At 41.1% G+C, this 22,114-nt stretch overlaps 1 protein-coding gene and 1 pseudogene across 1 annotated transcript; one reads left to right on the top strand and one right to left on the bottom strand.

Moving 5' to 3' along the window:
• Window positions 1-10,240: 10,240 nt before the first annotated feature.
• On the bottom strand, window positions 10,241-11,179 carry LOC123862309 (NADH dehydrogenase (ubiquinone) complex I, assembly factor 6-like; annotated as a pseudogene).
• A 2,937-nt stretch (window positions 11,180-14,116) lies between these two features.
• TMEM202 (transmembrane protein 202) lies at window positions 14,117-21,881 on the top strand. Its single transcript, XM_045901885.3, has 5 exons — window positions 14,117-14,197; window positions 14,417-14,672; window positions 20,575-20,724; window positions 21,063-21,194; window positions 21,648-21,881. The coding sequence occupies exons 1-5, from the start codon at window positions 14,117-14,119 to the stop codon at window positions 21,842-21,844; spliced, it is 816 nt and encodes a 271-aa protein (XP_045757841.1). The 3' UTR covers window positions 21,845-21,881.
• The last annotated feature ends 233 nt before the right edge of the window (window positions 21,882-22,114 follow it).

Below are 22,114 nucleotides of genomic sequence, written 5' to 3'. Positions count from 1 at the left end.
GGGTACAAGTGTGCTGAGACAGTGATCCTCTCAGTCCTTAGGTTGGCCAGGCAGAGCCTGGGACAGCTAGACATTCTAGCCGGTCACCTCCAGCCAAGAGCAATCTCCTGTATGTGCTATGAGAAACTTTGAGAAGCACTTAGACATTACCTCCTTTTGGGTACTTCTTTATGGCACCCTCACTTTAGCTTCTTGTTCGTGTCTACCACAGACCACATGCTGAGTGAATGGTGTCTTTTTCACAGTCGAATCCTTACTGCCTGAGCCAGGACTCTGCACACAGTTAAGTGTTCAACCAGAATTTTTCACAAGAATGCATGAATGAGGGAGTATTTGTATTAAGATTTTAAAGACAGAATATCAGTGTGTAGACAAAAAGCAGTCCATGAAGGAGGACTACAAATTTGAAGGAGAACTTCATCTAACTTGTTTGGTTTAGGATCCAGCAGGCCCTAGAACGGTGTCTGGTGCAGAGATATTTAATGAATAATTTTGAATGAATAGAATGAAACGGCACCGAACGTAGGCAGAGATCTCTGAAGAATCTGGAGTAATATCGGGGAGGTAAGAATTCTATTGGTCTAGAATCAATAGTGTATGAAGAGGAATACTGATAAAGATGTTAGTTTCCCCTTTACCATCGTTTGATTAAGGCTTTTGCCTACTTTAAGCTTTTATCTCTCATGGGAAAATATCAGCAATCCTATCCAGGGTCCCAAGCAGCAAGAGTGGCCCATCAAGCCTCTGATGTTGGGATTTTTAGACCAAAAAAGGGCTCGTTTCTAAAGGTAAGACCGTTGTGTGGTGTTCAAGGCCCTTTCAGTGGGAATCTCTTTTGCTTAAACTACATCCTGCTCCAGGCAACCTGATGGCTGCTCTGGATTAGGATTATCTTGGCTCCAGTCTGATCTCTTAAGCCTTCTGCCTAGAGCCTCAGTGGTTATAAATGCTCATGCTAGCCAAACCCACGGATGTAATCTGCAGCTCCCTTCAGGGAGTGGGGCATTGATGAAACCTTAAACTGATTATGTAAGTCCCTTATGGAAAATAATTTACCCCCTTCGCCCACTGGAATTCCCCAATCGGTTCTAAAAGATTTATCACTCATTTCCTTGCCTTCTTACCATTCTCCTCCTGCTTAGGTCCTCCGTGTCTTATTTTCCTTCCTTGACTAATAGCCATGATATAGCCTCCAAGAAACCTAGAGCACAGATACCGTCAACATTTCTGTTCTTTGGCCATCTACTAACATTTGACTTCAGAAAACATTACTGGTATATTGCTGTGATTCAGGTTTCCAAAATGTCCAATTTCACCAATTCTACGGGTAGACTTCTTTGTCGTAAGAGCACAGTTAAAATGTCTTCTGTTGGGAGTGCCTTTTGGATCTTCTCTTAAATTTCTCTTAGATTTTTTTCTATATCGGGATTGATTATCCTTCTTAGAATTTTTCTGCCCTGTGGATGGCACAGAAAATGCCCTGGGGCTTCCTCCCACTTGAGAGAGAAATGCGGAGATGAGTCAGGAGGTGTCCAGAAGAAAGGGAGGAGCACGATGCATATGCAGGCTAGGCAGGAGTCCCTGTGGCACCTGGGTAGTAATGCCTAGCTTGCCTGTATAGAGTATTCATTCAAGATCTGGATCAAGGCCCCAGCTGTAGTGTTCCTTGGCCTGGATTATCCTCAGCATGTCTCTTCCATAGGGACCTGACAGGGTTATTACCACATTAGGCAGTTGGTCAAAATTCAATGGTTTGAATATTCTGCTCCTGGCCTCACACAATCATGAGTAGATCAAGCATTCATGAAATTCCATAGAGATAGGTTCAACTTCTAACAAAGGTTTAGGGAGAAACAGTACACTACTGAACTCAAATCAATATATGCTATTTGCAGGAAATATATAGGGGTGCCTGGTTGGCTCAGTCAGTTAAGCATCGACTTTGGCTTGGGTCATGATCTCAGGGTCCTGAGATTACGCCCTGCACCAGGCTCCCTGCTCAGCTGGAAGTCAGCTTCTCCCTCTCCCTCTGCCTCTGCCCCCCACTCATGCTCTCTCTCTTTCTCTCAAATAAAATCTTTTTAAAAATGAAAAAATTATATATATGTTGTTTGTAATGTATGTTTGAGAACTACTTAATCCTCTATTGTAAACTTTTGCTTGAGTTAAAACAATAACAAACCAACCTCTTTGCCCCACCCCAAAGGGGTACAGAGGTCTAGGAGGAAATTCTGAGAGGCATAGAAGTTTAGACCTAGATAAGATCTTAGAAGTTATCTAGTTTACTTCTCATTTGAGCTAAGAGACCTGAGAACTAGAGAGGTGAAGTGCTGTTCCTCAAGAGCAAGAATAGGATATTGGTCATGATCAGGTCATGATCCCGGGGTCCTGGGATCGAGCCCGGCATCCGGCTCCCCACTCGGCGGGAAGCCTGCTTCTCCCTCTCCCACTCCCCCTCCTTGTGTTCCTGCTCTTGCTGTCTCTCTCTCTGTCAAATAAATACAATCTTTAAAAAAAAAAAAAAAAAAAAAAAACAACTTTATGGGGCACCTGGGTGGCTCAGTCGGTTAAGCGGCTGCCTTCGGCTCAGGTCATGATCCCAGGGTCCTGGGATCAAGCCCCGCCTCTGGCTCCCCGCTCAGTGGGGAGCCTTCTTCTCACTCTGCCTCTGCCTGCCACTCTGTATCCTTGTTCTTTCTCTCTATCTCTCTGTCAAATAAATAAATAAAATCTTTTAAAAAATTATATAAAAAAAACAACTTTATGTATAAGCTAATACTCAGGTTTTCCCCGATTTTATAGCGGTATAATTGACATACAACACTCTGTAAGTTTAGGTTGTACAGCATAATGACTTAATTTACATATATCATGCAATGATTACCACAATAAGTTTAGTTAACATGATCATCTCATATGTATATAATTTTTTCCTTGTGATTAGAACTCTTAGGATCTACTCCCTTAATGACTTTCATATATCATACAGCAGTGTTAGCTATAGTCATCATGTTGTACATTGCATCCCCAGGATTTATCTTAAAACTGGAAGTTTGTGCCTTTTGACCACCTTCATCCAATTTCCCCTCACCCCACTCCTTACAATATTCTATTTTTAAAATCTGAATAATATTAATAATGGTAGCTACCATATACTATGTACTTATCATGTGCCAGACACCATTTTAAGGGCTCTACATGTTTATTTAAGTCTCATAATAAACTTTATGATTGATATAGATGCTCTTATTATTCCCATTTTATAGATAAGAAAATCAGAATTGAGGGGTTAAATAACTTTCCCAAGATGACAGAGGGGAATAGTGTGAAAGTTCCATAATTAATTAACCAGTTCCCCATTAATGCACATTTAGGTTGCTTCCAAATTTTCTTACTTATAAGCAGTACTACAATGACCATTATAGAGGATATTGTTTGCCATGCCAGCATCTGTTTTTATACTTTCCCACCATTAATACCTTGTTTTTCACTTGGAAATTTCATTTTTCAGTTTTGTGCCTTGGATGAGTTTGATCACAGCCCTAGGCCCTTCCTGGATTAAGCTATATAATCAGGGCTACTTTCCCCACCCACTCTCTATAAATACTTGGAAACATGGGATAAAAATTCACATTCTCACCAATAATGTGTGAAAATGCTCGTTTCATCACTCCTTTTCAACATTAGTATTATCCTTTCATTGCTACTGTTAGTGTGTTGAAATTAACTTTAAATATGTGTAATAGAATTGATGAGTAAGATCTAGCAAGACAGAAACAGCATACATGACTTCCACATCATTACAGAAAAAGAGAAGGACCAAAGGAAACTGGATCATTCTGGCAAAATAAGAGGGAAATAGGAGGAAACAAGAATATGTATTTAACAGAAAATAAAAAGAATAAGAGGATAGGACTAAGTCCAGTCTGTCTAAATTATCACACTGTATGTAAATAGGTTAAATTCCACTAATCAAAGACAAAGACTCTCAGATTAAGCAAAGAACAGTCTAAATGTTGTTGATAAGAGACATTTAAAATGATACCGGACACCTGGGTGGCTCAGTTGGTTAAGCATCTGCCTTTGGCTCAGGTCATGATCCCAGGATCCTGGGATCAAGTCCCACATCAGGCTCCCTGCTCGGTGGGAAGTCTGCTTCTCCCTCTGCCCCTCCCACCTGCTCATGCTCTCTCTCGCTCTCGCTCTCTCTCTCTCTCACACACACAGACACACACACAAATAAATAAAATCTTTTAAAAAAATATTAAAATGATACCAAATTAATCTATGACAAATTAAGCAAAAATATATAATGGGGGAAAAGACTGTCTGCAATAAATGGTGCTGGGAAATCTGGACAGCCACAAGCAAAAGAATGAAACTGGACCACTTTCTAACACCCTACACAAAAATAAGCTCAAAATGGGTTAAAGGCTTAAATGTGAGACTGAAACCATAAAACCCTTAGAAGAGAACATAGGCAGTAATCTCTTTGATGTTGGCCATTGCAACATTTTCCTAGATGTGTCTCCTAAGGCAAGGGATACAAAAGCAAAAAGAAACTATTGGGACTACATCAAAATAAAAAGCTGCATGGTGAAGGAAAGCATCAACAAAACAAAAGGCAACCTATTGAATGGGAGAAGATAAAAATGGTTAGAGGACTTGAATAGACATTTTTCTAAAGAAGACATGCAGATTTCCAACAGACACATGAAAAGGTGTTCAGCATCACTCATCATCAGGGAAATGCAAATCAAAACCACAGTGAGATATCACCTTACACCTGTCAGAATGGCTAAAATCAAAAAGAAAAGAAATAACAAGTGTTGGAAAGGATCTGAAGAAAAAGGAACCCTCGTGCACAATTGGTGGTAATATAAATTGGTATAGCCACTGTGGAAAACAGTATGGAGGTTCCTAAAATTTTTAAAAATAGAAATACCATATGATCCAATAATTCCACTACTGGGTATTTACCCAAAGAAAATGAGAACACTAATTTGAAAATATATATGCACCCTTATATTTATTGCAGCATTATTTACAATAGCCAAGCCTAAGTGTCTATTGATAGATATATGAATAAAGATGTGGGATGTACATATATACACACACATATATGTACATATATATCCCATATGTATGCATATGGAATAGAATATTATGCAACCATAAAAAGGATGAGATACTGCCACTCACAATAACATGGATGGACCTAGAGGGTATTATGCTAAATGAAATAATACAGGGAAAAGCAAATACCATATGATTTCACCCATATGTGGAATCTAAAAAACAAAACAAATGAATAAACAAAAAGCAGAATTAGATCTCTAAATACAGAGAACAAACTGAAGGTTGCTGGAGGGAAGGGGGTGGGCGATGGGAGAAATGGGTTGAAAGGGAGTGGAAGATACAGGCTTCCAGTTATGGAGTAAGTTATGGGAATAGAAGGTACAGCATAGGGGATATAGTCAATGATATTGTAATAGTGGTGTATGGTGACAGATGGTAGCTACACTGTGGTGAGCCTAGCATAACATATAGAGAAGTTGAATCTCTATGTTGTACACCTGAAACTAATGTAACATTGTGGGTCAGCTATACTCAAAGAAATTAAAAAATAAAATGATATCAAAACGATGACAGTAAAAAAATGGTATATCAAAGATATACCAAGAGAATGTAAACAAAAAGAACAAGTTAACATCTGACAGAACCCAAGGCAAAAAAATTAAATAGAACAAAGGTGAATATTTTTAATAATACAAGGTTCAAATCACAAAGAAGATGGAAATCATGAACCATCACACAACTAACAACAAAAAAATATATAAATATAAAGCAAAAATTGGAAAAATTATAAGGGAAAAGAAAAAGCTATAATTATAGTAAGGTAAATTAAAATTTATCTGGGAATATTTTATCAGTGCAGAAAAAGTAAATAATAGGAACATCTTGAATAATATTAATAATGTGAATGTAATAGATTTAGAATCATTTTCTACACAAGTAAATTTAAAGCTTTGTATCTTACACATTGTTTTTAAATGTCTATAGGACATTGAGAAAAACTGGCAAAAAACCAAATATTACTAAATTCCAAAAGGTGGAATTATTTTTTTCATTTTTTGAGGTATAATTGACATATAACATTATATTAATTTTAGGTGTACAACTTAATGATTTGATCTTTGTATATATTGAAAAATGATCATTGCAATAGTCCAGTTAACATCCATCAGCATACATAGTTACATTTTCTTCTTGTGATGAGAAGCAAAAAGTAGAATTCTTATAGGGCATGTTCTTTGACCATAATATACTAAAACTGGAAAAAAATCTAAACATGTGGATATATTTTTAAAATTCTAAAAAAGGAGCACCTGGGTGGCTCAGTTGGTTAGGTGTCCGACTCTTGATTTTGGCTCAGGTCATGATCTCAGAGTCCTGAGATCGAACCCTGCATTGGGCCCTGTGCTCAGCAATGAGTCTGCTTGTGATTCTTTTCTCTCCCTCTCTCTGCCCCTCCACCCCGCCTCGTGTGCTCTTTCTGAAATAAATCTTTAAAAAAATAGAAAAATAAAAGGACAACTAAACATACTAGAAACTTATGCTTTGATTATGATATTGAAATTATTGTAGCTTCCCCTATGTCCCAAGTTCAGATAGGAAAAAATATCAATATTATATAAATAATGGCTAATGTATTAATTCAACAATGCTGTATTTTCCTTATAAATGGTGACTAGTAACTGTACATGTTGATATTACTGGTGCAGCCAGTCTGAAAAACAGTATGGAGTTTCCTCAAAAAGTTGAAAATAGAGCTACCCTATGACCCAGCAATAGCACTACTAGGTATTAACCCAAAAGATACAAAAATACTGATTCAAAGGGGCACCTACACCCTGATATTTATAGGAGCATTATCAACAATAGTCAAATAGGGCGCCTGGGTGGCTCAGTTGGTTAAGCGACTGCCTTCGGCTCAGGTCATGATCCTGGAGTCCCTGCATCGAGTCCCGCATCGGGCTCCCTGCTCAGCAGGGAGTCTCCTTCTCCCTCTGACACTCCCGACCCTCCCCCCTCTCATGTGCTCTCTCTCTCAGTCTCTCTCTCTCTCTCAAATAAATAAATAAAATCTTAAAAAACAAAACAAAACAATAGTCAAATAATGGAAGGAGCCCAAATGTCCATAAAGAAGTTGTGGATTATATATATACAATGGAATATTACTCAGCCATCAAAAAGAATGAAATCTGGCCATTTGCAACAACGTGGGTGGAGCTAGAGAGTATTATGTTAAGCAAAATAAATCAGAGAAAGACAAATACCATATGATTTCACTCATATGTGGAATTTTAAAAGATTTATTTTTTTATTTGGGAGGGTCCAATCAATTCAATAAGGCAAGTTTTGTAAAGGAAGAGACAGAATTATTACTATTTGATGATGATACAGTGTTTACTTAGAAAACCCTAGGGAATTAGCCAAAGGAGCTATTGGAATTAAAATAACTTAGTCAAGTGGCCTTATAAAAAATAAATACATAAACAAAAATAGCTAATTTATATGTTAGCAATAATAATTAGAAGATGAAATGGGAAAAATGTGATTCACAAAAGCAAGTGGGTTAATGTACGTAAAGCACCTAGCACAGTTCCTAGTAGATAAGAGGTTACATTAACAAGCTATAAAAATGATATTGATTTCATAGATCCTAGAGGTGAAATTACTGAGACAAAAGATAAATTTTTAAGATTCTTGATTTTATACATGCAAATTATTATTTTAACTTTTAAATTATTTAAAATATAGTATACATATAGGACTCTGGTAATCAATGCCCAGATCAAGAAATAGAACATTTCCAGCTCCATAATCCCCTTATGTATTCCTCCCAGTCCCTAGTCATCTTCCTCCGGAGGGTATTTCTGACTTCTGAAAACACAGATTAATTTTGCCTGCTTTGTACTTCACATGAATGCAATCATACCTATGTAGTCTTCTGTATCTGACTTCTTTTGCTCAGCATTGTGTTTATGAGATTCATCCATATTGCTCGTATGCCTGTAGATTATTCGTATTGCTATATAGTATTTCATTGTATGAACGTACCACGGTTTTCCATTCTTCTGTTGATGGGCAATTGGGTAGTTTCCAATTCGGGACTATTATGACAGGTGCTGCTATGAGCATGGTAATACATGTCTTTTGGTAGACATGTGGACATTTTTCCGTTGCCTACCCACCTAGAATGAGAAGAGCATGTGTTTATTCAGCTCCAGCAGATACCACCAAGCAGTTTTTCCGTGATTATACCAATTTATACTCCCAACAGAAGTGCATGAGCGTTCTAGTTGCTCTGCATACTTGCCAGCACTTTTTCATTTGAACCATTCTGGCCGATGTGTAGTGATATTGCATTATGGTTTCTTTTCTTTTTCAAGTGGTTAACCCTTTTATTATGCAATAGAGGTAATTGACAGCGATCACGTGGTACATCAGGTTTCCCCTTAGAGAGGCTCTGTGTAGATTCTCCAGAACACACCCTTAAAAATGTACAAGACACATTAATATCTCCAGAATACTAATCACAATGAAAGAACAGTGATGCTCTCTACATAACTTATTCCTATACAATATCTGTTTCAGTTTTATAGACCGATTCTTAATCTGGAACAGCAGTCGTCAAATTGTTGTGATCCAGCACAAAAAATAATTTCACAGCAACCCCCACAATTTATAAATTATATACGCAGATTAGTTGTCATTTAAAGAAGCACATTTAAATACAAAATAGGAGTTTTAAAAGGATGAAATAAAATTTTGTATAAAGTATATTATTTTCTCTACATATCCATGATCAGAGACTACTTTTACTTAATTTTAGGTGTTACATGATTAAGAAACCCAAATATCAAACTATGCATTGAGCACCATTCTAATGCTTTTCAAATATTAATTCATGTAATTCTCATAACTACCCTGGGAGAAAGGTACCATTATTTCCATTCCACATATATGGAAACTGTTGTGTGGAAGGTTAGATAACGGGCTCAACATCAGAGAGCTAGTAAGTAGTACTGCCAAAATTTTAATTGAGGCACAATCATAACTGCTACTCTATTCTTTTTTTTTTTTTTAGATTTTATTTATTTATTTGAGAGACACAGAGAGAGAGTACAAGCATGGGGAGCAGCAGACAGAGGGAGAGGGAGAAGCAAGCTCCCCGCTGAGCAGGGAGCCCAATTGGGCTCAATCCCAAGACCCTGGGATCACGACCTGAGCCGAAGGCAGATGTCTAACCAACCGAGCCACCCAGGTGCCCCTGCTACTCTATTCTTATTAAGAATCATCTATCTCGGGGCGCCTGGGTGGCTCAGATGGTTAAGCGTCTGCCTTCAGCTCAGGTCATGATCCCAGGGTCCTGGAATCGAGCCCCACATCGGGCTCCTGGCTCAGCCAGGAGTCTGCTTCTCCCTCTCCCTCTGCCTCTCCCACTGTTCATGCTCTCTCTCTCTCTCTGTATCTCTGTGTCTCAAATGAATAAATAAAATCTTTAAAAAAAAAAAAAAGAATCATCTATCTCAAAAGTCATTCATTGTTAAATCAACCCAAAATTCCCAGGTGCCCCAGTGCATTATGGTTTTAATTTGCATTTCCCTCATGACTAATAAAGCTGAGCACCTTTTTATATGTTTATTGGCCATTGCCATATCTGGCAAAATGTCAATTAAGGACTGTGCTCATTTCTCTATTAGGTTGTCTCTCTCATTGATTTGTAAGAGTTCTTTATAAATTCTTGCTATGAGTTTTTTGTTACACACATTGAAAAGATCTTACCCCATTCTATGGACTGCCTTTTTACGTCTCAAGGGTATCTTCTGGTGAATAGAAGTCCTCTTTATTTTATTTTATTTCATTTTATTAAGATTCTATTCATTTATTTGAGCGAGTGAGAGAGAGCACGAGGAGGGGGAGCAGCAGAGGGAGAGAGAGAAGCAGGCTCCCCGCTGAGCAGGGAGCCCGATGCGGGGCTCAATCCCAGGACCCTGGGACCACGACCGGAGCCGAAAGCAGATGCCCAACCGACTGAGCCACCCAGGCGCCCTTAGAAGTCCTGTTTTAAAAAAAATTCTTGGCCTGCTGCAAGGTCACAAACATATTACTCTGTTTTCTTCTAGCCAAACTGCTTTTTTTCCCCAATGCCATGAAATTAAGTTCTTCTTCCTCATGACTGAATATACACAGATAATGGAAGTAACGGGAAGCATCCGTCTGCTGTAAAGATGGGTGGAATATATAAAAATTCATTTGTTGAATTTTCTTTAAGTAGTCCTCCAGAGCAACTTGAAGAAAAGCAGGAAATGCTTTCACAAGAACACTTTGTGGAAGGACCTAGCATGCTTTAAGTGCCAGCGTCCTGGGCTAGCAATGACACAAATATTTCATCTCTCACCTTTATAGCTTGGTTCTTCCATAGAAAATCCTCTTGTGAAACGCCATGTGTTGTGTTTGTCACACACACAAATATCCAAGAGAAGGAACACCCCTCTTCTGCTACCGCGATAGGGCGTTGCTCTCAAGCATGTGACAATGCCCTGTGCTTTTCCAGCGTGACTTGTGGCATGAGTGGTATGGAGTTCCTGTTGGGTAAATAGTTCTATTGTTAAATGAAGAGGAGAGTTCTGTGCGTTTTCAGCAGAATTTTCCAGTTCCCGGATGTTATATGCTTTGTCATCCAAATTTTAGTCTCCTTTACCAATGATTGTCATAAGCCATCTTTTAGTCAGAGTATATCTTTTGATAACAGCTTCCCAGCTGCCTTTTTTTTTTCTCAGTCCCCCATGGCGGGGGCCTGGCTTTTACCCCTTGGGGCTCTGCAAGGTCAGTCTGGGGGCCCAGGAGAGGGGCTTGCCTCTGCTGGTGCCTCATCTAGTTCACTGGCCACCTGCTGTGGTGGTGAAATGTTAAAGGATACACCATCCACATGTTTTTCCAAAACTGCATTCACATCAGTCCAATTGTTTTCTCAGAGACTGAGTCCTCAACCAGCCTGAGCCAGTTTCACATTGAAGGGCACCAGGGCAAGAGCGGAGCTGCAGGATTCTGCAGGGAGGAGCTGGGAGCATAAAAAGCCCCCATAATCTGGTTTCGGCAGCAGCTCCATGTTGTGTCAGGTTGGCGCTGGAAGCTCAGGGTCCACGGGCCTCAGCCGTGCTCCTCCTGGACCCCGGAGGCTGCAGGGCAGTGGCTGCTAGACAGGCTGGGGACCCCAAATTGCTTTTAAAGTGGGGAAATAGCAGTATACACAGCCACCAGTTATGCACGAATGCTGGTTTTGTCATATGCATGCAGGCCCTAGCAAGTTCCCAGCTAGACAGAGCATCCTACGTCTCAGTAGGCCTGCGAGTCCAGTGGTGCCTGATCTGTTCCTTCAATAGCTGGAGAGTTGCATCATTTACCAATCAGACACTGGTCACAAAATGACCTGTTACCCCACATTACATCAATATCCTCTCTTTGGTAATGTTCCGGTTTAGTGGTACTAGTGAAGTGGGGAGTGGTGACACATCCTGTTCATCAACATTAATATTTCCTCTGTTTCAGGGGGGCCTGTGCCAAGGTCATGGTCCAGCAAACTTGGAAAGACAGTTTAAAAAAGAATAATGAGGCTGGCTGGCTCAATCGGGAGATCATGTGACTCTTAATCTCAGGGTTGTGAGTTCGAGTCCCACATTGGGTGTAGAGATTACTAAAAAAAATAAATAAACTTAAAAAAAAATAAAAAACAGGGGCTCCTGGGTGGCTCAGTCGTTAAGTGTCTGCCTTCGGCTCAGGTCATGATCCCAGGGTCCTGGGATCGAGCCCCGTGTCGGGCTCCCTGCTCCGCGGGAAGCCTGCTTCTCCCTCTCCCATTCCCCCTGCTTGTGTTCCCCCTCTCTGTCAAATAAATAAATGAAATCTTTAAAAATAATAAAATAAAATAAAAAACAATAGATAGTATTTACTGAGCACATATTAAGGCATTGTGCTAAGAGCTTTATGCATATTATCTCATTTAATCCTCACAAAATTCTATGAAGCAGGAATGATTATTAACCCAGTTTTAGAAATGAAGAAACTGATGTTCAGTGAGGTTAAGGAAATTGCCTCAAAGAACCACGCCAGTGAGTGTTGGAACTAAGTAAGTGCTAGAATGGGGACTGAAATGCAAGCCTGGGTATTCAGTGCCTATGTCTAGCTCCCTAGGCATGCATGTGCATCTCACAGTCATGCTGTGCAAGCCACTTAGCTACAGATGGAAAGTCTTTCCTCCAATCAAGCCAGGAGTGCTAGCGTTTTACATTAATTGAAACATCACAATATAATTGCATAGCATGGGCCTAAAGGATTCTTTGTGAGCTAGCTCTGGCCTATATCTGCAACCCTCAACCCCCCTCCCATTGGAGTCTGTACCTAGTAGAACCATACTGCTTCTAGTGCCCCGAGAACCTCATGCCTTGAGACATACTATTCTCCTCACCTCAAATGCCCTGTCACCTCTATTACCTGGAAAATTCCCTTGAAATCCAGCTAATACATCACCTCTTCCAGTAAAGCTTCCCTAATTTTCCTCTGACAATGTTAACCATTCTGTCCTCTGTACCAATCTCTCTCCTTTACATAAAAATACATTGCAGGGCGCCTGTGTGGCTAGGTTAGTTAAATGTCTGCCTTCGGCTTAGGTCATGATCCCAGGGTCCTGGGATCAAGTCCCACATCGGGCTCCCTGATCAGAGGGGAGTCTGCTTCTCCCTCTACCTTTCCCCCCTGCTTGTGATCTCCCTCTCTCTCTCAAATAAATAAATAAAATCTTTAAAAATATATATATATGTATGTATTGCTCATTCATTCCTTTAACATTAAATACTGTTCTTTCCAGGCACTAGGCTAAGTGCCGGGAAACAGAGAGTCAAATGACACTTTTGGAGAAAGAGGACGTCATGCTAGAGCATGGACATAAGCTAGCTAAGTGCCAGTTGTCCTCCCACCCCCAGCTGACATAAAGTATAGGTTTTGACAGGTCGGGGCAGGTGAGGAGAGGGCATGCTCAGAGAAAAGTGTGATAGGGCATTCTGATTCAGCCCAAATTGTGGACTCAGAGTTTATCTGCTCGTGGAAAACAAGAGCAGGCAATGCAGCTGGCCATTAATTTGAATAAATGTCCAGGATGGGGAACAGGATGGCGTCTGTCCACATCTTGGACTAATTTTGAGCCCTCGTGGGAGGAGGAGTTAGGACCAACACTGAGAGAGTCATTTGAAAAGAAGACTTTGAGCTCCTCTGGGCACAAGCTGTGCTGGCTATGGGAGCAGGGGAAGGCCATCCTCCTCGCTTTCCCAGAGAACCCAACCCTGCCACCCGGCCCGTGAATGGTAGCTTTCAGCACGCTGGCGTGCAGCCCCCCAGTGAACAGCCCCATTTCATGCCAGTGAAAATACTGGCATTTTCACGGTGGGCCCTGGCAGCCCTGGCAGCGACAGGCAGGGGTGTCACGCCCTTCAGGGGCTTCATGAGGAGAGGGCATTGAAGTGCGGGAACTCGAGCAAGAAAGGAGGAAAAGGCTGGATGCTGCATGCCAAACCATGGCCAACAGACTGGTTCCTGAGCCTGTTGAGACACACCTGGGGCCCCTCCACTTTGCGGTGGGGCAAGAGCGTGAAGGCCATCCCGGCTACTGGTAATCTTGAATTCTAACCACAAGCTGCTAAGTCCCGAAGCCACCTGAGTTAACTTCTTTATTTGCTGTTAGGGAGCTGTGTCTCATTTATCTTTCTCTCCCAGGTCCTAAAACAAAGCCTGACACACAGTAACTGCTGACAGAATATTTGTGGATTTCTTTAATGAAGGAGCTGAAAGGAGTCAGACAAGGGAGGGTGGGGAGCATCGTATACACATGCACCCGATTAAAATGTGATGATTTGTTCCTGATCTGATCAGACCCAGAATATGAAACAGACATGGAATCTGGCCCATGGGTTCTGGCCCCTTTTGATTCTGCCAGCACGTGTGGGAGGTACGGAGACAAATTCCGTGGCAGTTAGAAAGCGAGCTGGCTGCCAAGATGGAGAAGAGGGACCACTTAGTCTTGACCTTCTATAATCCTAAGGCTCCCAAAATTCAGGGGAATCGGAACTACCAAAGGGTGAGGAGGTACCTAATTGTAGGTCAGATGGGAGGAAGAAGACTTACTTAAAGGTGGGCCAAGACAGAGTGCCCTAAAGGTAGAGAAATATCACCCTGGGTAAGGAGAGACATCCACAGATCAAACCCACATGGGGATACTTAAGGGAGAGATGAGTAGGAGACCCTGGGGATCAAGGGTGATCTTTTTGGGTAGGCAATATTTCCCTCATCCTTGTAGCCTACCCTCCCCATCAACAAACATCTGAGTGCCACGATACCACCCCGGAGGCGGCAGCACCATGTGGACCAGACACACATCTACATCCGAATGTTCTGTGGCAGCCTGTGTGGTTTTGGTCTCCTAATGCTGATCTGCACAACCCCACTGAACTGGGTGCAGTTCCTGGTGGTCAAGAATGGCCTTGAACTCTACGCAGGACTCTGGATCTCATGCAACCATGAGCTGTGCTGGAGCCACACACCTAAACCGCCCTGTGAGTGCCACCAAACCAAACGCCACAGGCCCCACAGTTCCCAGAGCTTTCTGCCACATTGGCTCTTCATCTTTCTTCCTTCAAGATCTCTTTGCCCTCACCGCTCCGAGTCCAAGAGGGGTCTCAGGCAAACTGTGGATATAGCCATCCTTTTCTCTGGTGTCTCAGTGTACCCTTTCTCCCTCCTACTCCCGGTTGTTTTCTCTCCCAGCTTAGTAGTTGATACTCTCTTTACTCTCTGGGAAGAACTCTTTGGGCCTTTATAAGCTGTCACTGTGAAGCAATGTGATGAGTATTCTAATGTGCCTTGCAGAAATAGAAGTAATTGATCAGAACTGGGAAACAAAGCCAAGTGTCTCAGCCTCCATGAGATTTAACTTTTAAAAAAAATTCCTTTAAGATTTTATTTATTTATTTGAGAGAGAGTGAGAGAGCACAAGTAGGGGGGAGAGGGAGAGGGAGAAGCAGACTCCCCACTGAGCAGGGAGCCCGATGCAGGGCTCGATCCTAGGACCCTGAGATCATGACCTGAGGCAAAGATAGATGCTTAACCGACTGAGCCACCCAGACGCCCTCAGATTTAACTTTTAAGGTCAATTTGTTCTTCCGCCAACAGTAGAAGGGAATAGAAATGCATGTCAGATATGTGCTATAACAAATGCCAGCTATGTAGAATACATTATTAACGTCCAATTTTATGTGAATTTAGGTAAATCTGAAAATGCAATACAAAACATTTAAAAATAAGTTTCTAGGGCTAGAAGATACCATATGCATAAGTTTTTAAATCAGAACCAAGACTTAGAGGAAAGACATAACTACACTAAACAGTTTCCCCATCATCCTCAAAAGATACATTTACATAGAGAAACAGGTATTGTGAAAGAAAACATGCATGAATAAAGCATTTATTTCTCCTTCTCAGATAAGCAGGGGCCCCAATTGCTGGAGGTGGAGTTGGGGGTTGCACCTAGGCTCAACCCTGAACTGGAGCATCTATGGCATGTGGAACTAAGGAGCAGGACCCTAACAAAAGAGCTTGAGAAGAAACTACAATCAAAGGCAGGCAGACAATTCAATTACATCTCCAGCTTAAAAGAAAAACTAGGGAAAACATTTGCAACAAATATGAAAGATAAAAGACAAATGGCCTTGATGTTTTTTTAAAAAACAAAAAAGGTGAATACCCCAATAAATTCTTGATAAATAGACAATTCATAGAACAAAAGCTAAAAGTATCTAATAAACATCAGAAAAACCATTTTAACCTTAATCATTAAAGAAAGGCAAGTCAGGGCGCCTGGGTGGCTCAGTTGGTTAAGTGACTGCCTTCAGCTCAGGTCATGATCCCAGGGTCCTGGGATCGAGCCCCACATCGGGCTCCCTGCTCGGTGGGAAGCCTGCTTCTCCCTCTCCCACTCCCCCTGCTTGTGTTCCCTCTCTCGCTGTGTCTCTCTCTGTCAAATAAATAAATAAAATCTTTAAAAAAAAATGTTTAAAGAAAGGCAAGTCAAACGAACAATGAGATAAGATTTTTCAAACAGGATGTTAGCAGAGATTTTTAAATGATGATTCACAATGCTGGACACTCTCACATACACTGGGGACCATAAATGGGTACAACCAAAGCAATATGATTATGTGTATCTGGAGATTTACACTCACGAATTCCATTTCTAGGGAAATGGAGTAAAAGATATAGGCATAAAAATTGAGCTGCCATCATACTTATGTAACTGTGCCCAGGCTAAAATTCAGGACTTGAGATTATTATTTGAATGTTTAGTGAGTCAGAATCTTGGAATTTTGTCACTTACAGTAGCAAATAGTTTATTTCTTGCAGCTTGGAATTCACCTGAGGCCAACCATTAATGATTTAGAGAAGGTCAACTGAGTCCTTTAAGTACACAATTATAAGTCAAGTATCTACCCTATTTCCAATGTCAACTAGTCCTAATTCTAAGATCAGTAAGTAGTCTGCAATACAGAGCTCATAATGAATTCCCCAAATGTGATGAGTATGTCCAGGCCTCATGAACCTGTTACAGTATGTTATTATTGACCCAAACATTATTATCCAAATTCGAGAGCTTTGAATTTTCACCTAGTGATTACAAGAATTCAGCCCCCTTTCCTATGGTACCTCCTGTCATTTCTGAGAGTTTCATGGGGACTCTCTCTGATGGGTTCAAGAATATGTGTGCTCATGATCTTGTGTCCTGGACTCACATGAGGCCATTGTGGCTCTGGCTCTGACTTTTCCTGGTTCTAGATGACTGATAACCCCTCTGCTGCAGCTGTTGCTAATAGAATGGAGAAGGGGTGGGAGGTAGTAGGCACCATCCTTCTCTTTTATTGCTAGGTCTCAAGGGTGGGACAGACCGTTCTGTTACCTCGCCTGTAGGACAGGTGAGGTCAGACCATAGCGTAAAGGAACGTGTTGCCACAGAGGGTAACTTAAACCATCTGGAAGACTGTGGGAAAGAAGGGTAGGTCTTTTAGTCCGAGCACTGGAGCCTCCAGAGCCAGGGCCCTGGGAACCACTGCACAAGAAACACAGCCAAGCTGTGTGGGGATGCTTAATTCTGGCACTCCAACCAGGTTACCAGGGGACCTAAATCCTCAGCCAATTTCACAGCCTCCTCTCCAGGATGCTAGGTCTCCATCCACGATCTTTTCCATTCCCAAACCACCTTCTTTTCCTTGAGCCTGGGGAGGTTTTGTCTCAGCCTTCTGTTGTTGGAACAAAGGTGCAATGTCAACAGTGTGGAGGTTTAGATTTGGCTAAATAAGTGGGCCGATCCCTCAGCAGCACCTTCTTCATCCATATCCACAATCCCACCTCTATTCACTCAGTCTAGCTCCTTCATAACTAAAAGGATCCTGATCCTTTTGGAGCACTGCCTCCCTATCCTGGCTTTGATTTTTGCTGAAGGACCTAGGGTACAGCAAGAGGAATTCCAGGAGATCCTGCCCACCAGTTACAAACCACCAAATGGTGAGTGTTCTCAGTTCGCTGAGAAATCATTACTGCTTTCCGGTAGGGTCGTATTCCTTCCAGTCTTGGTAGCTTTTATGTCCTACCCGATGGTGCTCTGAAGTACGGAATCACTGACTGGGACAACCCTGAGGACCCTACCAAGGATCTTACCAAGCTTTTCAAATGATTCGGACTTCTTCCTCTCCAAATTGAAAGTGACATCCCCTCTCTTCCCAGGGCATTAGCTTCATTGCCTTCAGTAAACTGGGGTGTTGGCCTTGCTTTTCCTGCAACCCAAGGCCACATTAAAGAATATTACTAAGGAAATCTTCAGAAATGTTTGGAAGAGACTGGGATGTCAGACGAAGAAAATCAAGCCTACCACTTAGTCTCTCTAGAGTTGCTTTGTCGTTCATCTTTGTTTATACTTTGCTTTATCACTACAGCTCAATTTTTCCTGTTTATTAGTGTGCAAGTGCCCAAAAAGTGATATCTCAGTCTGGCTATGTATCTTCTTGGTTCAAGCAAGCAAAAAAGGAAATTAGCATCAATCAGTCTCAAATCCAAATTTTCAAGCATAAGAATCAAATTGGTCCAACTTAGGTCAGATCTCCTTCCTTTTTCCAATTAGCTATGGTCAGGGGACTATAGGCAAAGGGCCAGGGCTATAGGCAAGGGCTGCTAGGTCTTGTGGGGGATTGTGGGCTAAATACCATGAACGATGCCTATCACACTGGGCTTCCTGCAGCTCAAAGCAGGCTGATGGTTCTGACTGGCTACATATCCTGCAATTCTGAATGACCCAGATTTCAGGAAATGCGTTGCTCTTGGGTTATCATGTTTTAATGTGGCTAACTTGTTCTGGCCACAGAACAACTCACCTCTATGTGTAGGCGTGTGGTTTCTCTTCATGGACTTTACTATTATCGATGATGTTAGTAAGTGGTGAGTTCTAGAGAACAAAATAAGACTTAAGAGGCAGATCTTAAACTGGGATAAGCTTTGATATAGTTTCTTCTCTCTGGGTTACTTGGAAGCTGGACTAGGATTCTCAGGCATAGAAGTGCTTAGAGAACTTTGAGTGGTAGAGATGAGCTGGCCCCTGTTACCTTAAGACAGGAAAAAAGCTAGACAAGGAGGCACCCTCTAAAGGATATTAAAGAGATTGCAGGATCTGTAGCATCTCAGGAGAGCTATATTTACTTGCAATTGTGTGTTATCCTTTATTTCCTTTTTTAAAGGTTTTTATTTAAATTACAGTTAGTTAACGTACAGTGTTATATTAGTTTCAGGTGTACAATACAGTGATTCAACACTTCCATACGACATCGGGTGCTCATCACAACAAGTGCATTCCTTAATCTCCATCCCCTATTTCACCCATTCCCCCATCCACCTCCGTGCTGGTAACCATCAGTTTGTTCTCTAGAAATAAGAGTCTGTTTCTTGGTTTACCTCTCTCTCTCTCCCACTTTTTTTCTCTTTGCTTGTTTGTTTTGTTTCTTCAGTTCCACATATGAGTGAAATCATATGGTATTTGTCTTTTCTCTGACTTATTTCGCTTAGCCTAATACTCTCTAGCTCCATCCATGTCACTGCAGATGGTAAGATCTCATTGATTTTTATGGCTGAGTAATATCCAAGTATAGCTATAGATATATTTATAGATATAAGTGTAGATATAGATATATAGATATATATCTATATCTATTTATCTGTATCACATCTTCTTTATCCATTCATCAATCAATGGACTTGCGCTGTTGATTATGTTTCCATAATTTGGCTATTGTAGATAATGCTGCTATAAACATTGGGGTGCATGTATCTTTAAAAATTGCTCTCGAAGTCAAGGGAAGCATCTGTTTCATATTAGGGAGGTGGTAGCAAAAAGTAATGTTTATCATGCCCTTTCTTCTCTCTTACCAACATCCACTCTGCAGAGAACAGAGATCTTGAGCCAGGAGATGAGAAAGGAAGCAGTGTTATGGTACTTGGGTAAGGGCTTTGGAGATAAAGAACTCTAGCAGACCTCTCCCTGAGCAAACATGAGGCAGGGCCTTGAGAGACTCTCAAGAAAAAAAAAAGAAAAAACAAATAGAAGATATTTTTAGGGTGTTAAATTCCTGCAATCCAGTAAATTCAGGCTTGAAATCATTACAGTATGGGAGTTTAAGTAAATGGGACTTCATTTTGTAGTCATAGGCTGACAAGGCTTATGCCAGCCAGATAGATTTAAAAGAGAAAAAACAAATAGAAACAAACTACAAGTCCAACAATGGTTGAATCATTAGGCGAAATATGTTAATATGATAAATTGTTCGGTAGCCATTAAAAATGATGTTTACAACAGGTGACTAGGGAAAAAATATCTTACCATATAATCTTAAGAAAAAAATCACTTGATATTCAGTATCATACCCAGTATGTACAGAGGATAGAAAAATACTGGAAAGAAATAATATAAAATGCTAACAATAGCTGCCCTGGGTAGTGGGATTGTGGCTGATTTTTTTTCCCGCTTCTTGGCACTTTTGTAGCCTTTCCAATGCTTATATTGAACAATGTATTACTTTTAGAATTAGAATTAGGAATAAGAAAATGTTTTAATATGTGCTGTGATGTTTAGAGTCACACTTCTTAGAAGCTAGTTTACATCTAAGTTAAATGGGTTAATGCATCCAGAACTATTTGTATATTATCTTCAGTTTTACAGTGAAGGCTTTGCCTTCACAGTAAATAAATTCTGAGTATCAGTGGAAAAACTGGGAAATAAGATCCTTATTTGTGCCCTGGATGCCACATGGCAAGCTCTGCTTCATCTCCTTAGTTCTCACGCCCTTCTCTAAGACTCTGTCTGGTTTTAAGAGAGGTTCCCCCGCTGGACTAACCAAGCCTTCCCTTTCTCCTTTCCCTTGGCAGATTACCTTCAGTTTTCCAGGGCTTTCTTCCTCATCTCTCTCTTCTCCACACTCGTTGCCCTTGGCTGGCTCATCAGCTCTTGCCTGCCTAGAAGAGGAAGCTTAACCACCAACTTGGATCTGAAGGTATCCATACTCAGCTTCATCTCAGGTACAGACCTAGATTGGCAGGGTAATACCAGGGTGAAACTGTCAAGGGAACAAAGTTTCTCCGTGGGCCTTTCATTCTCTTTTTCTTGTCCCTTTCCTCTTCTTCAGTATCACATCAAGTTGCCAGCCACCTGCCCTATCCTACTGTATAAAACACACTTCAGCTGACTTAGCCTGGGGGAGAGGTAGAAGCTCCTTTCTTTTTCCCATCTTGGTAAATCCCTAAATTTTAATTCTGCCATACATATGGCATCTGGAAGCAGAAGGAGAGTTGGGGGGGGGTGGTCAAGGCAGACTGAAGACACTGATGGGTAGTGACATCTTTTCTTCTGGTCCTAGCCATCTCCCTGCTCCTCTGCCTCGTCCTATTTCTGGCACAGGTTCACTGGCATGCTAAGGATGCCTTGGAGCCAGATCTCCTATGGGCCTATCACATTAATTGGTGGAGTGACTTCTTATACACATTTTCTGGTGAGTCAGTCCCCTTATGCAAGAAGGATGGAAGAGGAAGTCACTTCTTGAAAGGGAGGTAGAAGTCTAGGAGAAATAGAAGCACTGACTGTTCCTATTTAGACTATTCATACATGGAAAGGCAGCATGGTATGGTGAGGAAAGCATGGATTGTGGAGTCTGGAAACCTAAATTTAGCAACCTGTTCTACCATTAACTGAGGCATGCACAGGTTGAGTGACTTGCCTAAGACTACACAGAAAGTCGTAGAACCATCATTTGAATCTAGGAGGTTCAAGCTTTGTCTTCACCATGTGAGAAATACTATAATGCAATGAGAGCACAGGAGGATAAAGTAACTGTGCTGGGGGAGAGGAGGGTTGGCTTTTAGAACTGAGGAAAGCATGAGTAAGAATTTTAAAAGTCTAAAGACTATCTGTCTATTGAAATTCACCTCAAATTCTTCTCCTCTAGGGATCATCTCCTTCCTCAACTACATAACTTTCAGATTTCGTTCCCTTGATCGAAATGTCAGTGCGATTCCCATAGAGCAGTCAAGGCTGGGAGTTGGTCCAGTGACGACAGTAGTACCTGATGAAGATGAAAGGTTAAGTTCTGATAAGGAATCTCCAGTTGAGGAAGAGAAAACAGCCCCAGAAGCAGAACCGTGATGGTGATAGGAAAACCCAACTACTGCCTGTCTTAAAAACGGAGGAGAGGCTGAATTGGAAATGATGGTGCAGATTTTAGGAAACTCTCCTAATATCATGTCCATGTTACTGAAAGAGAAAGCATTAAAGCTGCTGAAATGTGTTTTGTGTCCACTGGATCTAAAATATGCATTATAGTCATAAAGAAAATAATAAAATTTTACTTAAGAAAAAATTTCTAAGAGAAAACATCAGTGGTTATGGTCATGAATGAAAGAAACTAACAACAGC

Source organism: Mirounga angustirostris, unplaced genomic scaffold (genome assembly GCF_029215605.1).
Source record: "Mirounga angustirostris isolate CCGP_5_RB_7025 unplaced genomic scaffold, mMirAng1.0.hap1 SCAF_9, whole genome shotgun sequence".
NCBI lineage: Eukaryota > Metazoa > Chordata > Mammalia > Carnivora > Phocidae > Mirounga > Mirounga angustirostris.
Note: the sequence above shows the minus strand (reverse complement) of the source record. Positions and strands in the feature narration are given on the sequence as shown.

Bases quoted from the DNA above. Each gene is read 5' to 3' on its own strand.
- TMEM202 (XM_045901885.3), top strand. From the start codon at position 14,117: ATGGAGAAGAGGGACCACTTAGTCTTGACCTTCTATAATCCTAAGGCT. The intron at 14,198-14,416 runs GTGAGGAGGTAC...TCATCCTTGTAG, and splicing joins GGAATCGGAACTACCAAAGG to CCTACCCTCCCCATCAACAA. The intron at 14,673-20,574 runs GTGAGTGCCACC...TTCCCTTGGCAG, and splicing joins CCACACACCTAAACCGCCCT to ATTACCTTCAGTTTTCCAGG.